We start from the raw sequence: 13,400 nt of genomic DNA, 5'->3' as shown, positions 1-13,400 counted from the left end.
GGGGCTCCCTGGGGAGTGCTGGGGCGGCCTGGGGCTCGGGAGCAGGAGGTGGAGTGTGGCGGCCTGGCGCTGAGGGAGCGGGCTAGGGGGGGGGCTGAGACGGTGGATGGGCGGCCTGGAGAAGCAGCGGGGAACAGATGGGCGAGAAGCCCGCGGGCTAGTCGGGTGAAGGGCCCTGGGGAGTAGTGAGGCTGGCTGGGAGAGCAGTGGGGTTTAGGAGGGACCCGAGGCCGAGCGAGTAGATGAGACCGGGGGCTGAGGAGGGAGAGAGGAGGGCGGCCTTGTCTTGGCGGGAAAGGGGGGCCCGGGTGGCTTTTCACCCAGCCTCCCCAGATGCACGTGGGGTCGGGTATTCACCCTGCTGGGGGCTGTCCGGACACACGTGCGTCCCGGTCTCTTGCTGGGGCCCATCCCTTTGCGGCCGGGGCCGAGGCGGACGGTGACATCCCTTTCCGCCTCACTCTGGCTCCTAGCCCTGCGGCGGGGTCGGCTCTGCCCCAAGCGGGCGTTTGAGCCTCCGCAGGCGCCACAATCTGGTTTATGACTCAGGAGCTTTTGAAGGAGCTCCCCCCATGTTACTGGCAGGGCCGGGGCTAGTCGTCCTAGACTCCCACGTGCCTTTATATCGCGGGCGGGTGGGATTTTATCGCAACACTGTGATTCGTTTTCTTTCGCCACCTCTAACATATGCTTATTGTTACTTACGATTTTCTTGTGGCGCCTGCAGGGAATCGAACTGGGGGCGGAATAAAGGGATCAGTTATCTCTGCAATGAGGTTTGTTTATCTCAGAGCTGGAGTCTATCAGTTCTACAAGCCTGGCCTGTGTTCTCTCTGGGATGCTTTCCCCCTTCTCTTGGAAACAGTCAGGCCTTGGTGCAGTGCACTGCAGCCATTCTTCTATCGAAGTTGTATTACAGTACTATGGCTGTTCTCCATTTTGTTGTGTGCTAGAACACTGATGACATTCAACAAGTGTCACCAAAAGGTGTGTTGTAGCATCTTTGAACTAACCCTTGTTTCCTGTCGAGCTATTACTTGTATTCTAGTAACAAATAAAAGCCCCAACCCAGTTGGGGGCCCTGTTGTTCTGTGTATTGTACATACACTTAGTGAGAGACAGTATCTGCCCAGAGTTTGTAATCTAAATTGCCAGTGGTGAGGAAGAATGGAATTATCTTCCTTTTCCAGATAGAGAACAGGCACAGATATTAAGTGATTTAACCAAGATCTCAGTCTGTGGCAGAGCTGGAATTGAATTAATATCTCCAGAGTCCCTTGCTAATGCCTTAACCATAAGACCATGCTTTCTCCCTCCCTGTGTTACAAAGAAACTGTTTGCTAGACTTCTGGAATATTCTTGTGGCTTCTTTGGCAGTGGAAGAAACACATTTCATTTCTTGGCTTCTTAAGTGAGAAGTCTCTTAGTGATTCATATATATTAAAATAAAGTCAAGAACAAAGACAACATAGCTGTAGGGTAAAGTGTTAAATTGGAAATTCAGTTGTGTGATAGTAACTCTTATCGTTCTATAAAGCCATATCTAAAAATCTCTATAACTATAAGTTTCTGATAGAGCACTCTTTAAATGGTATGTCCTGACATCTTGGGTTTTCTCCTCTCTCAATGACCTTTATAAGATCTTACTGAAAAGATAAACTGATCATATGTGCACCATTGTGATCTTAGGTGTTATAATTAAAATGCATACAGAAATTTTAAATTCAAATTGATATAGCATCCCACTGTGTATCTAATATTTTAAATGGACTTTTTCAAGAAGGCCATGAATGGTTTTTACAGAACTTCACACCTCCCCCCCCGCCCACCCACAACAGTTACTTAGGCTGTATTAGTAAATGTCCTTTCTCTCATTTATCTAATCAAATATTTTGATACATGATTGACCCAATGTTATAGAAGAGCTCCTATTGCAGCTGTCAGTCTGCTTGTTCCCTATTGATACTAAGCTGCTATATTAAATTGCACATATGAAGTCATATAATTTGAAAACACTAACTATATCTGAACCCAACACTTACATTAAAAATCTCACTTTTCTTAAATTTCACGTGTGCCATGATTTCATTTTGAGGGTTTTTTAAATCTCGCTCTCTATATGAATATTTCCTTAATATACAGATCTTGGTCTTTTAAAAATAACCTGCTTTGCGTGCACAGTGTCTTAAAACCAATAACTTAAATGATAAAAACAGACATGGATGTGGTGATAAGTATGCTCCTGAAGTTGTCTGGGATCCTAATAATGTAGGAGACTCTGAACTCGTGAACTTCAGCATCTAAAGTTCACTGTAAATGGAGACACTTGTAATGAATACCCCTTAAAAGCCTTCATTTGTAATAACTATTCTGTCAGAACTTTAAGCCTGTATGAAGGAGGACTACTTCAGTAACTTAAAACATATTATCCAAAACCAAAAATAGGGGAACAGTTTTTCCTAGCCTTAGGCTAGTTTGCTAATTCTAGGTTTCCAGCCAATACTTTAATCAAGATTTAAAAATAAAATCAGTGTAATATATTTAAATACCTCTAGCATTGCATGAATACCAACATTCTTTTTAACCTGAGACATTTTGATACTGTTCTAGTGTTACTAGATTGGGTTATATCTAAAAGCCAGACTTAGTGCTGTTACTTTAAAACTTTTGAAGGTTAATTAATCAGCTTAATTTTTTTAAAGGAACATTGTAGCTATGTTATCTTAATTGTTTATTAGTGTGAGGATACTAGGGAGAGGGGATCTCTTGCTTTCTCTTGGCCAGGCTAATTGCACAAACCAGGGAGCTCTTTGTGTTCATCTGTTCCACCCCACAAGCTCCCTGTGTGCCATGCTCCCATCCCCCTCTATTTTAAGGACTTTTACAACTCCTCCATCTACTCCCTTATGCCTAGGACTCTGTGTGCCCATGTTTCTCCAAAAATGCATCCTTTTTCCTTTTTCATGGCATATATAAAAGGAAGTCTTGATTTTTGTTTTCAAAGAGCTAGCACAGTGCTTTATGAGACACAGACCAAAACCTTTTTATTTTCAAAAAACTTTTAGAAATTTTCTGCCCTCACTATTTCCACTGTGACTAGAGTCCTTCTGTATGAATAGTTTCTTTACTGCTTTGGGGTAGGTTAGGGGTGGGCAAACTTTTTGGCCTGAGGGCCACATCTGGGTATGGAAATTGTATGGCAGGTCATGAATACTCACAAAATTGGGGGTGGGGTGAAGGAGGGGGTGAGGGCTCTTGGGTGGGGCCAGAAATGAGGCTGGGGATGAGGGGTTTGGGGTGCAGGAGGGGGCTCTGGGTTGGGATTGAGAGGTTTGGAGGGTGGGAGAGCGATCAGGGCTGGGACAGGAGGTTGGGGCATGGGGAGGGAGTGAGGGGTGCAGATTGGGGTGCAGATGGGGCTGGGGATGAGGGGGTTGGGGTGCAGGAGGGTGCTCTGGGCTGGGATCGAGGGGTTTGGGTGCAGGCTCTGGGTGGTGCTTACCTCAAGCAGCTCCCGGAAGCAGCAGCATGTCACGCCTCTGGATCCTACGCAGAGGCACAGCCAGGCAGCTCTACGCGCTGCCCCGTCCGCAGTCCCCGCAGCTTCCATTGTCCGGGAACGGTGGCCAATGGGATCTGCTAGGGCAGCGTGCAGAGCTCCCTGGCTGCCCCTAAACATAGGAGCCAGAGGGGGGACATGCTGCTGCTTCCGGGAGCTGCACGAAGTGGCTGCCGACCCCGCTCCCCAGCTGGAGCAGGGCAAGCCCCAAACCCCGCTCCCCAGGGCCAGATTAAATCGGCTGGCGGGCTGAATGTGGCCCGCCCACCCCTGGGGTAAGGGATACGTTTCACCATTGAAATGGATGGGGAATACTTTAAGGTTAAACCTGGGTTTACAACTTCCTTCAAAGAAGAAATTGGAAAATGAGTTGATTTATTTTATAACGGTAAGAGATTAGTCTTAATATACGTTGAAAATATGGCAGCTTCTGATTTTACTAATACTTAACTTTAAGGCTGTTAATTATAAGTGCTGTTATGGTTTGTATGCATGATCGAAGTTGCTGAACTCAGTAAGCAAAAAAGCATGTCTTCAGGCTTGTCTATGCGGTGCATTCATGTGCCCCCACTGGGATGTAAATTTTAGTGCTTTCCAGCATGTGATGCTCTAGCAGGTCTTTTGGACCCTGCTGAAATGCACTAAAAGTTCCCTAGTGCATGTCATAGTCCGGTTTGAAACGGGACTACATCAGTTTGTATTAGAGAATTTTTAGTGTCCACCAGCAAGATCCACACAGTCAGTGCACCATACTCTGGTGTGCACTAGAATTTACACCACAGCTGGTGTGCACCTGTGCAATATGTAGACAAGCTCTTAGGAACACTCACTCAGGAGTCTGTTTCACTAATGTGAAAGAAATTTCTTCTCTTTCCAAGAGAGAAGGTTTATACTGCATATTTTAAAAGGCTGAATAAAGTTTAGATGTATGGAGTTCAGATTCTGATGTTGTACTACTTACACTTTGTTAATGTATATGTAGTTGGAACATTCAGAGTAGTTCCTAAATACCTTTGGTAACATGTTAAATACAGACGTAGCCACTGCAGAACTGTTCTTAAAATTGCATTATTTCAATTTGGCATTCTTTTCGCAGGAAACGCATGAGGAACATGACACCTCAACTGAAAACGCAGATGATTCTAACCATGATCCTCAATTTGAGCCCATAGTTTCCCTTCCTGAACAAGAGATCAAGACCCTTGAGGAGGATGAGGAAGAACTCTTTAAGATGTAAGTAGTATGGCACTGGGTATGTATCTAAACGCTAGTTACTTTTAAACTTGGAAAAACACTAATAAAAGGTAGGAAGATTGCTTGTTGCAAAATACCACACGGGCATTTTGGCCTAAGACAATGTAGTACTAGTAGAAAGAAAATAGCACATGATATAACTAATGTCTGTGCCCCTGGAGTGTTGGGGCTGATAGTGTAACATGATGAAATCCTGACTCTCTAGTGATATCAAATTGATATTATAAAAGTTTGGATTAAAAAAAAATGTAAACCTGTTAACTCGAATTGTGCAAAAATGTTGGGTCTAGAGATGTGTAACTGTGTCACAAAGTAGGTTTTTCTTTTTTTAAAGTTAACATGTCCTACTCTGTGCTTAAATATTTGGGTCATCATGACACTTCTCTCTCTCCCCTTCCATTGTAGAAGCTGTCTTCTTACTTACTGAATCAGTATTTTATAGACTGGAGGTGTAAATGCCCCACCCTCTCTAACTCTTCAATGGTTCCCTTCTGCCATCCTCTGGAGCGGTCATGGAAACACCTCTTGCTCTTTCTATTGTGTTAGCAGACATCAAATTGTAATAGTTATATGATTAGAAAACTGGGCAAACTGGCTTAATCTGAAATGTTTAAATTTTGTAGAATGCCTTGAACTTTTCCTAAGCTGGAGACCTCTTTAGAGAAAGAAGTGTATGTAGCACAGGAGTTAAGATGCATTCCTCTTGCTCTGTGATGCTCCTGCTTCAAATAGGCATGAAGTGCATTTGGGAAAAGTCAGATGGCCAAAAGTAGTCATTTTCAAGCTCTGTTCCAGAGTGTGCTCCTGTAAGAGGCTCTGATAACACATGGTTCTACGAGAACATCTCCAAAAATTGACCTGCATGAGTAGCGTGATCACTAAGCTTTTCTGTGTGATGCACAGTCCCAGATGAAAGAAGCCATTCTCTTATAAAGGCAACCCTTAAAGAAACACTGAAATAGGTTCTGCTGTCTAAGGATCAGAGGGTCCTTTTAATAGAGTTTAGGAAAGTTCTTCTTAAGGTGCCAGCAGTTCAATAGGTTATACAGCAAAAGGAAGTGTTTTGACATAAATTTGCTGAGACCTGGCTGGATGCCAGTGCTCTGGGCTTTCCTGAATCCTAGGGTTCCAAAAAAAGATAAGCCACCTTGAATCCAGGTAGTTGATCCGCAGGGAGGCAAAAAGAATCTTGCGGGGGAAGAGACATGTTTCTGCACATGTGCAGTGGTGCAGAATTCCCTCACGAGTAGATAGTTGGAGAAAATAACATATCTGGAAAAGAGGCTGGGCAACTACTTTTTAAATGTTCGTCTCGCCTTTAACAAGTTTGTTAATTAACAAAACTGAAAGTAGGCCATGAAAGTAGGCCAACAGAGCAGGCTTCATTTGTGTTTTTGTTGAATCATTGGTTGTAATTTCAGTGCACTAATGGCATTCCAAATATACACAACAGTGTAACAGCTCTTCTGTAACTTAAATTTGTGTGCCCTATGATTTAAAAAAAGCATGAAATTCAATTTTTGATGGAATTAATTCAGTGCTAATATGGAACTGTTTAGAAATTACACAGACATTCTTTCAGCAAAATTTTGGTGGGGCAATGAAGTTGTTTTTTAATGACTCCATTTGTACAGTATTCTGTCCTGAACTAGTTCATTGACTACTGATAGCATGGTGCTCAGTTTGCCTACAAAATCTGTCATCTTGTACTCTAACTTGTTGGTGAGGACTCTGGATTTATTTCCTCTCTCCTAAAAGCTCTGTGGAATCTTAATTTTCACCTAAGACACATGGGCTGAGGGACCTTTTATTCAGCGTGGTTTGTTCTTGCATACAAACTCTAATCTCTTGCTCTCTTTCTCAAGGCGAGCAAAGCTGTTTCGATTTGCTTCAGAAAATGATCTTCCAGAGTGGAAAGAACGAGGAACCGGGGATGTGAAACTCCTGAAGCACAGGGAGAAGGGAACAATTCGCCTTCTCATGAGGAGAGATAAAACCCTAAAAATCTGTGCAAATCATTATAGTATGTTTGTTCCATTATTTCCCGTAACTTCCCTTTGGCTGTCATCTGTTTTTATGTGCAATATAGTTATCAAGTCTTGTAGGATTCATGCATGTTTTGTTTACCCTAAAAATGGCTTGGAAGAATGGGCCAATGGTCTAACAGCAGCAAATAGACAGGTGCTGTGTATGCATCCAGTTTGATGCCTGTTTAACTTATTAATTGTGCACAGTTCCATAATATTGCAGGTGAATATATTTACAACCTAGTAAATTAAACAGGCATCAAAATACTTTGTTGCATATTTTAGTTTTGTAATGAAGTCTCTTCAGATGTTCATCCATTTTCAAGGAGATCTAGCAATGTGGAGTATGGAAGTTCTGCAAAGTCTTAAACTTTTCCACTGAAATCATGTAAGATGGCTGAAAAGATTGTCTTGACACGAGTTGAGGAAAAATTGTTTGAATAGAAATCAGACATGGAAAGTTTTGCTGAAGGGAGACGTTTGAAGCAACTGAAAAGTGTAATTGGAAATAGCATTTTGTTTGTCTATGGTCCCTGTACTTATTACATACACTAAATAAAAGGCCTGGGCATGAACAAAAACTAGAACTATGGGTTCATCAAGCTTGTTACTTCTGCTGAAACTACAGTTTCTCTAGTTTCGCGCACTTGCACCAGAAAAGGGTAAGCAAGCGTAACAAGGCAGTTAAAAAGATACTATTCTATGCTGAATATTTGTAGAGTTTGTTGTCCAGGATACTGAAACAGAATTTTAAGATGGCATCAAGGGAGGAGGGAGAAAATCACTTAACTTCCCTCTGAGATTATTCATTTAAGTGCTATCTATAATACATAAGATTACCAGCAGTAGAAAGGGAGAAACTTTATTATTTTATTTGGATGCTCTTGTACCTTCCTTTGAAGCATCTGCATTGGCCACTATCTAAGAAAATACTTTAGACTATTGGTCTTTCAATAGGGGAACTTTGCATTCTAAAATGGTATTAAATTGGAACGATAATTTTTATTTTGGGGGGGGAGTAGTTTGAATAGAAGTGTGTGGTTAGCATTCTGTTTGGCAGTATTGACCTCTCATTGCAGATTGTTCTAGGACATGGGAGAGAACAATATGGGCACCATCCTTTTTTTTTTTTTTTTTTTTTTTCTTTTCTTTTCCCTCCTCCCACCCCTCCAGCTAGAAATAATTTTGCATTACAATCCCCTGTGAGGTATAAAATATTTTATTTACTTCATCTTACTAAGAGCTAACTTTCTTAAGGTATTTGGGCTTATGTGGAAATGTATTTCAAAATGTTATATGCAGCTGGACTAATCAGTTCTTTTTCTTTGTAGTTACACCTTTAATGGAGCTGAAGCCTAATGCTGGAAGTGACAGGGCATGGGTCTGGAACACACATGCTGACTTTGCAGATGAAAGCCCTAAACCTGAACTTTTGGCAATCCGGTTCCTAAATGCAGAAAGTAAGTTATGGCACAAGATCAGTTTCTTCTGATATTTATGCTATGTGCCTTAGGAAGTAACCTTGGGCCATTTAATACTGCACAGTATTCTACAGTAAATGTATGAAAGAAGTTACCGCTACCTTTTGTAGGTCCCATGGTAGAAAAGAATAAATATTCCCTGTATTTTTAAAGAATCTATCCCACTGGCTGTAAGCACTCAAAATGGGGTCAACGAGGAGAAAAAAAACACATTTGCGCATAGAAAGCCACCCTAATATTTGTCTGTAAGGACAGTCCCTTCTATCTAAATAGTACTGCAGCAGAATTAATTCAGAGTGCAACTAGTTAATTAGTAATGCTCAGAATATGTAGATAAATAGAGTAGTTATGCTCCCTCTTCCATCCAACACCATCTTTATAACTTTTTTTTTTTTTGGTCTTGATAAGTGTGCTGACACTCTGTTTTCAAGAGAGCTTGTTAGTGTTTCCAAATTTCAATGCAATAAAACTCTAGGACTTCAACCAGTGTATTGATCTTACTTTCATTAATTACCTCAACTTCATGTTTTAATGAAGATTAAATTTGTGGCATTACAAATACTGTATGGAAATCATCACCTTGTATTAAATCTTCCATTCAGGCACATCACATCTCCCTTAGAATCCCATACTTTACTGACTGCTACACTGAACAAGTACTAGGTGTTAATATCCACTTGTCTCTTCCTTCTAACATATCAAATGAAATATCCTCTAAGTGGAATATAGTAGTCCTAACAACCACAGATAACTTGGACAATAGGTTATAGTAAATCTTTCTAGACTAAAGTTTTATTTTTTTTAAAGTTATATATTGTTTTGATATAATGCTCCCAAAGTTACCATAGTTTGATCATTCATAGAAATGGTGCAAGATTCTGTTTCTGTTCTTTTATGTTAATTAAAGGCTTTGAGCACTGTGGAGGAATCACACTCCTGTTGGAGGGAGTGTCTCATATCTGTGGTCAGAACAGGCAAATTCTCACATCTGTTTGTTCAAAATATCAAACTAATTTGACTGTGTAGTATCTCCTCTAGGTAACTTAGGATAATAGATGCCATGATTTGGGAATTGGAGGTGAAATTATTTGTATCTTGGTAGCACCTGAGTACCCCAGCTAGGAGTGGTTAGGGACTATCCAGACATAGAATGGAAGCCACTCTCTGCCACAAATACCTTACAAACAACAAGATAAGTGACAGATTGTAGTGGTTGGGCTGGAATTCCCTACTTGGCATGCCAGACTATGCATTCATTCCTAAATAGAACATGCAAAGACTAACTGTATGAGAAATAGAATGAGACTTGGAAAACAAAATGGCTGCCACACTTCTTCCCTTCTCACCACACCCCCCCCAAATGGCTACTGGGTGAGTGACCTGCTCTCTGGGGCTGCTGAAACCCCTTCTGCCTGTGACTCGGGCATCCAAGGAGAATACTGTGGTGGCTGCACAACCAGCTTGATTTTTCTCTTCCAGTTCCTGTCTAGTCTAGTGGGTAGTTCTTGTAAGGGGAGAAGCACTTCTAGATCCAGCTGTTCTCACTAGCCCTTAAGCAGTTAATGCAGCAAACAGTGTGTGACTGTCAAAGACCATCATAACTGCTGGCTTCTTATTGTGCATCCCAGATAGCTTTCAGGTTGCATGCTACTAGTCTTGTGCCAGTGGGTTAGCCAAACTAAAATGTCTAGCTTGACACATAGGAGGAAGGTAAGATGGTAGTAAACAAAAATGCTACCAACGTGTTCCATTGCACAGTTGGGATCTTGTGGCAGATCCATATTAACACATGTTGGCAAACAATGTTTTCTTCTGTTTCACCTTTCTAATACAGCATCCTTTCTTCTTCAGGCAAACTTTTATTGAAACCAAGCCTTCTATTTAAACCCCTGAATCCCCTACAAAAAAAAGTCTATTTGGAGGAATAACGTTAAAATCCCACTCCTAAACTTATCTCTGAGTTTGAGGGGTAAGGGAGGGCTTTCATTGCCTCCTTTATACACTGCCTTGCAGTAGCAGATAAGAGAGTCTAGAAAGCAGACTATTAGTGGAATTCCTTCTTGGGTTCATAGATAAAGAATTAAAGTTCAGTTTCTGGTCCTGTCAAGGGGTGTCACTTTGCATGATAAACTCCCTTTCAAAGAAGGTCTTCTGAAAATCCATGAGGAGGGTGCACACTCCTAAGAGATTCTTAAAAAAAAACTTCTGGCTTCATATTCAGTCTTTAAAAATGTGCATTTTCCTGTGGAGCAATAGTGACCTCAAGTGGCCAGTCATGCTATCCTCAATGTGGGCTTATCAAATTATCCTTTCTGGTTCTGTTTTGAGAGTGACTTGACTGGTTATCTGCTTCTCAGATTATTTCAGCTAGAAAGGGTTGGAGGGATGCTTATTGTAATTGAACTGATAAAAACTTTCTGATAATAGCTGCTATCTTTGAAATGGAACTGTTCAGAACCAATCGCTTAGACTGAAATGTATTGAAGTATGTTGTCTTCAAAAGAATTCTGGTTAGCTGTAACTTGAGCCATGTTACCTGCATCTTTTTACTGATGGCATTGTATGTTGTGTGTGTGGTGGTGGTGGTGGTGGTGTTGTTGTTTAATAAAAGTGTACAGTTTGTGCTTATGAAACGGACTGGATTTTCAACTCTGGAGACTGAAATTCTCCCTTCAGGTGCAGTATAGGCAGTGATGGTGCAAACTTGCCATTCCTCCTTAGCTGTATCCTGGCGGAACTATCTCTAGGTGTGAGAAAATAAATGTCTATGGTCCTCTCAGTCCCTGCCCTCTGACTGTGAATAAGAATGTGTGGTAGGCTTCTGAAGTGAATGCCTAGTAGCTAGCTGCTAAGGTATGGCTAGAAGTTCAGCTAGCTTAAAATAGCACTTAGCAGCAGAACCTTAAGATGAGAACTTGGCAAAAAAACCCACTCAAAGGTGCAACATCCACTGCTTTCTTTGGAGAGTGTTTTTAATGAGAAATAATTGAAGCCTGTATACTTAAGATCACTTGAACTAAGATGAAATCCACTAAGTGCATATTTCTTGACAAAAAAGGTAGTCAAACTAAAATGTAGAAATTAGTTTTTCGGGATAAATGTCTGTTTCAGAACAAATAGATCTAAAGAATAGAGGCATTGTAAATAATTTAAGGCAGTGGTTCTCAAACTGGGGGTCGGGACCCCTCGGGGTTGCGAGGTTATTACATGGGGAGTCGCGAGCTGCCAGCCTCCACCCCCAAACTCTGTTTCGCCTCCAGCATTTATAATGGTGTTAAATATATTTTTTAAAGTGTTTTTTAATTTATAAGGTGGTTGCACTCAGAGGCTTGCTATGTGAAAGGGGTCACCTGTACAAAAGTTTGAGAACCACTGATTTAAGGTAAAGAAGAAACATTTTTTCCTTCAAACAGATGCACAGAAATTCAAGGCAAAATTTGAAGAATGCAGGAATGAGGTAGACAAGAAAGCAAAGAAAGGTAAGATGTTAATCTCCTCTTGGAATTTAAATGATTACTTCATCTTTTTGTCCTCTCCTTTCCCAAGTTTTAATGCCTATCGTGGGGGAGAGGGAATATCCTTAGATTGCTCACTGTAATATTTGGTGCCTCTTGGCAGACTCACTCTGTGCCTGACTGCAATCTTCAGTCCAGGGGCTTTTTCAGTCTGCTAGAGTAATGGTCCGGGGTGTTGAACTCTTCTTTCCTTGTAGAAGACTTGCAATTGCTCCTGGGACATAATTTTTAGGGTAGTTATTATAGAAAGGCTTTTCATTATTTATACAGAAAACATATACTACAGTTGAGTAACAGTTTTACCCTACTAATTTTTTTTTTTTTTAATCTTCCTGTGTTCACCAGTAAATACCCCAGTTGCAGGATTATATTCTAAACTAATTTTTGAAACTTGGTTCATTTTGTTTAAATTGTAAAGTTACTTTACCAATTTAATTTGGTTCCGTATGACACACACACACACACACACACACACACACACCCCCTACATATAATTGAGAGAAGCTCTGTGAACAAATATCTTCAATTTCATATAGAGATTAAAAATTTAGACTGGAATTCTGAGTTTTGATCTACTAAAGGTGTAAAGTATAGACTCCTACTGGTCGGCAATTCAAATGCTTCAGGAAATCGGAGTGGGTTAGGCAATGCAGGAAACTGAATTCCCTTGTAAACTGTAGCCTTAGTTCTCTCTCACTCAAGCAAAGATGTTGGAGTGGCAGAAGAGAGGAGGATAGAGACCTGAATTGCAAATAACTCGATACTAGGATAAGGATATTATCTAAGGAGCTGGAAGTTGTATGGAACCCAGCACATCTAATTCCACAAAATATGCCTTGTCAGTAGTTACCCTGTAGCAATCAAAAAACTGTCCAAGAGGGCACTGAAAAGGGGTACCATCCCGTTCTTAGTCGGTAAGCTATGGCCTAGTGTAATGACTTTTTTTTTTTTTTTTTTTAACCGGAGGGGGACGGAGTGAGTCTACATTAATTTGGCATGGGATGGATCAACAAGGGACAAGAAACAGTATGAATCATCTTAGTGTATGGCAGAGAGTTCAAGGAGTTCAAAAAATACTTTATCCTTATCCTCTCTCTAAAGCCAATTACACTCTTTCTTTAGTAAAACAAGTTAACACAGCCTTCCCACTGTTAATTAAATCTACCATACTGTGTGTAACTTTTTCTTCAAACAATCTCTTAGCAGGCACAGAGAAAAATGATAGTGCTGACAAAGTTGCTGAGAAATTAGAAGAGCTTTCTGTAAAGGAAGAGAGCAAAAAATGTGAGAAGAAAGAAGAGACCAAGGAAAAAACTGAAGAAAAGCAATAAATCATCTTGGGCCTTGTGTTTTTTCCTTAATTTTTTTTAATTTTTACAAGGGACTTTATAAAGAACTGAATTCCAACATTCAGGTTGTTTTTTCTAAGCTTTTGCCCTTTTGAAGATGTCTTCAGAAAATCCATTCCCCAGTCATGAAAATGTACTGTGCTAACTTTCTTTTCCATAGTGGAAACACTTATTTATAGTCATCCAAAAGAGTGAATAAAACAAATTTGAAAACA

At 40.7% G+C, this 13,400-nt stretch overlaps 2 protein-coding genes and 1 non-coding gene across 3 annotated transcripts in view; 2 read left to right on the top strand and 1 right to left on the bottom strand.

The window, feature by feature from the left end:
- The window catches only part of TRMT2A (tRNA methyltransferase 2 homolog A), a 20,078-nt gene extending 19,068 nt beyond the window's left edge, over window positions 1-1,010 (bottom strand). The window contains exon 1 of the mRNA XM_024197088.3: window positions 358-1,010. Coding sequence (XP_024052856.2) covers window positions 358-446 — 89 coding nt within the window. The 5' untranslated portion in view covers window positions 447-1,010. The remainder of the gene's footprint in view (window positions 1-357) is intronic.
- Window positions 1-13,400, top strand: part of RANBP1 (RAN binding protein 1) — a 13,921-nt gene extending 521 nt beyond the window's left edge. Inside the window, exons 2-6 of the mRNA XM_024197093.3 lie at window positions 4,656-4,792; window positions 6,679-6,836; window positions 8,172-8,300; window positions 11,735-11,800; window positions 13,040-13,400. Of these exons, the coding sequence (XP_024052861.1) occupies window positions 4,656-4,792; window positions 6,679-6,836; window positions 8,172-8,300; window positions 11,735-11,800; window positions 13,040-13,167 (618 nt within the window). The 3' untranslated portion in view covers window positions 13,168-13,400. The remainder of the gene's footprint in view (window positions 1-4,655; window positions 4,793-6,678; window positions 6,837-8,171; window positions 8,301-11,734; window positions 11,801-13,039) is intronic.
- Window positions 11,936-12,063, top strand: LOC112104652. Its single transcript, XR_002907941.1, has one exon. It is a non-coding gene; the product is annotated as a small nucleolar RNA SNORA77 (small nucleolar RNA).

The sequence above is a fragment of the Terrapene carolina genome, unplaced genomic scaffold (genome assembly GCF_002925995.2).
Source record: "Terrapene carolina triunguis isolate 2854851 unplaced genomic scaffold, T_m_triunguis-2.0 Scaffold234, whole genome shotgun sequence".
Lineage (NCBI taxonomy): Eukaryota > Metazoa > Chordata > Testudines > Emydidae > Terrapene > Terrapene triunguis.
Note: the sequence above shows the minus strand (reverse complement) of the source record. Positions and strands in the feature narration are given on the sequence as shown.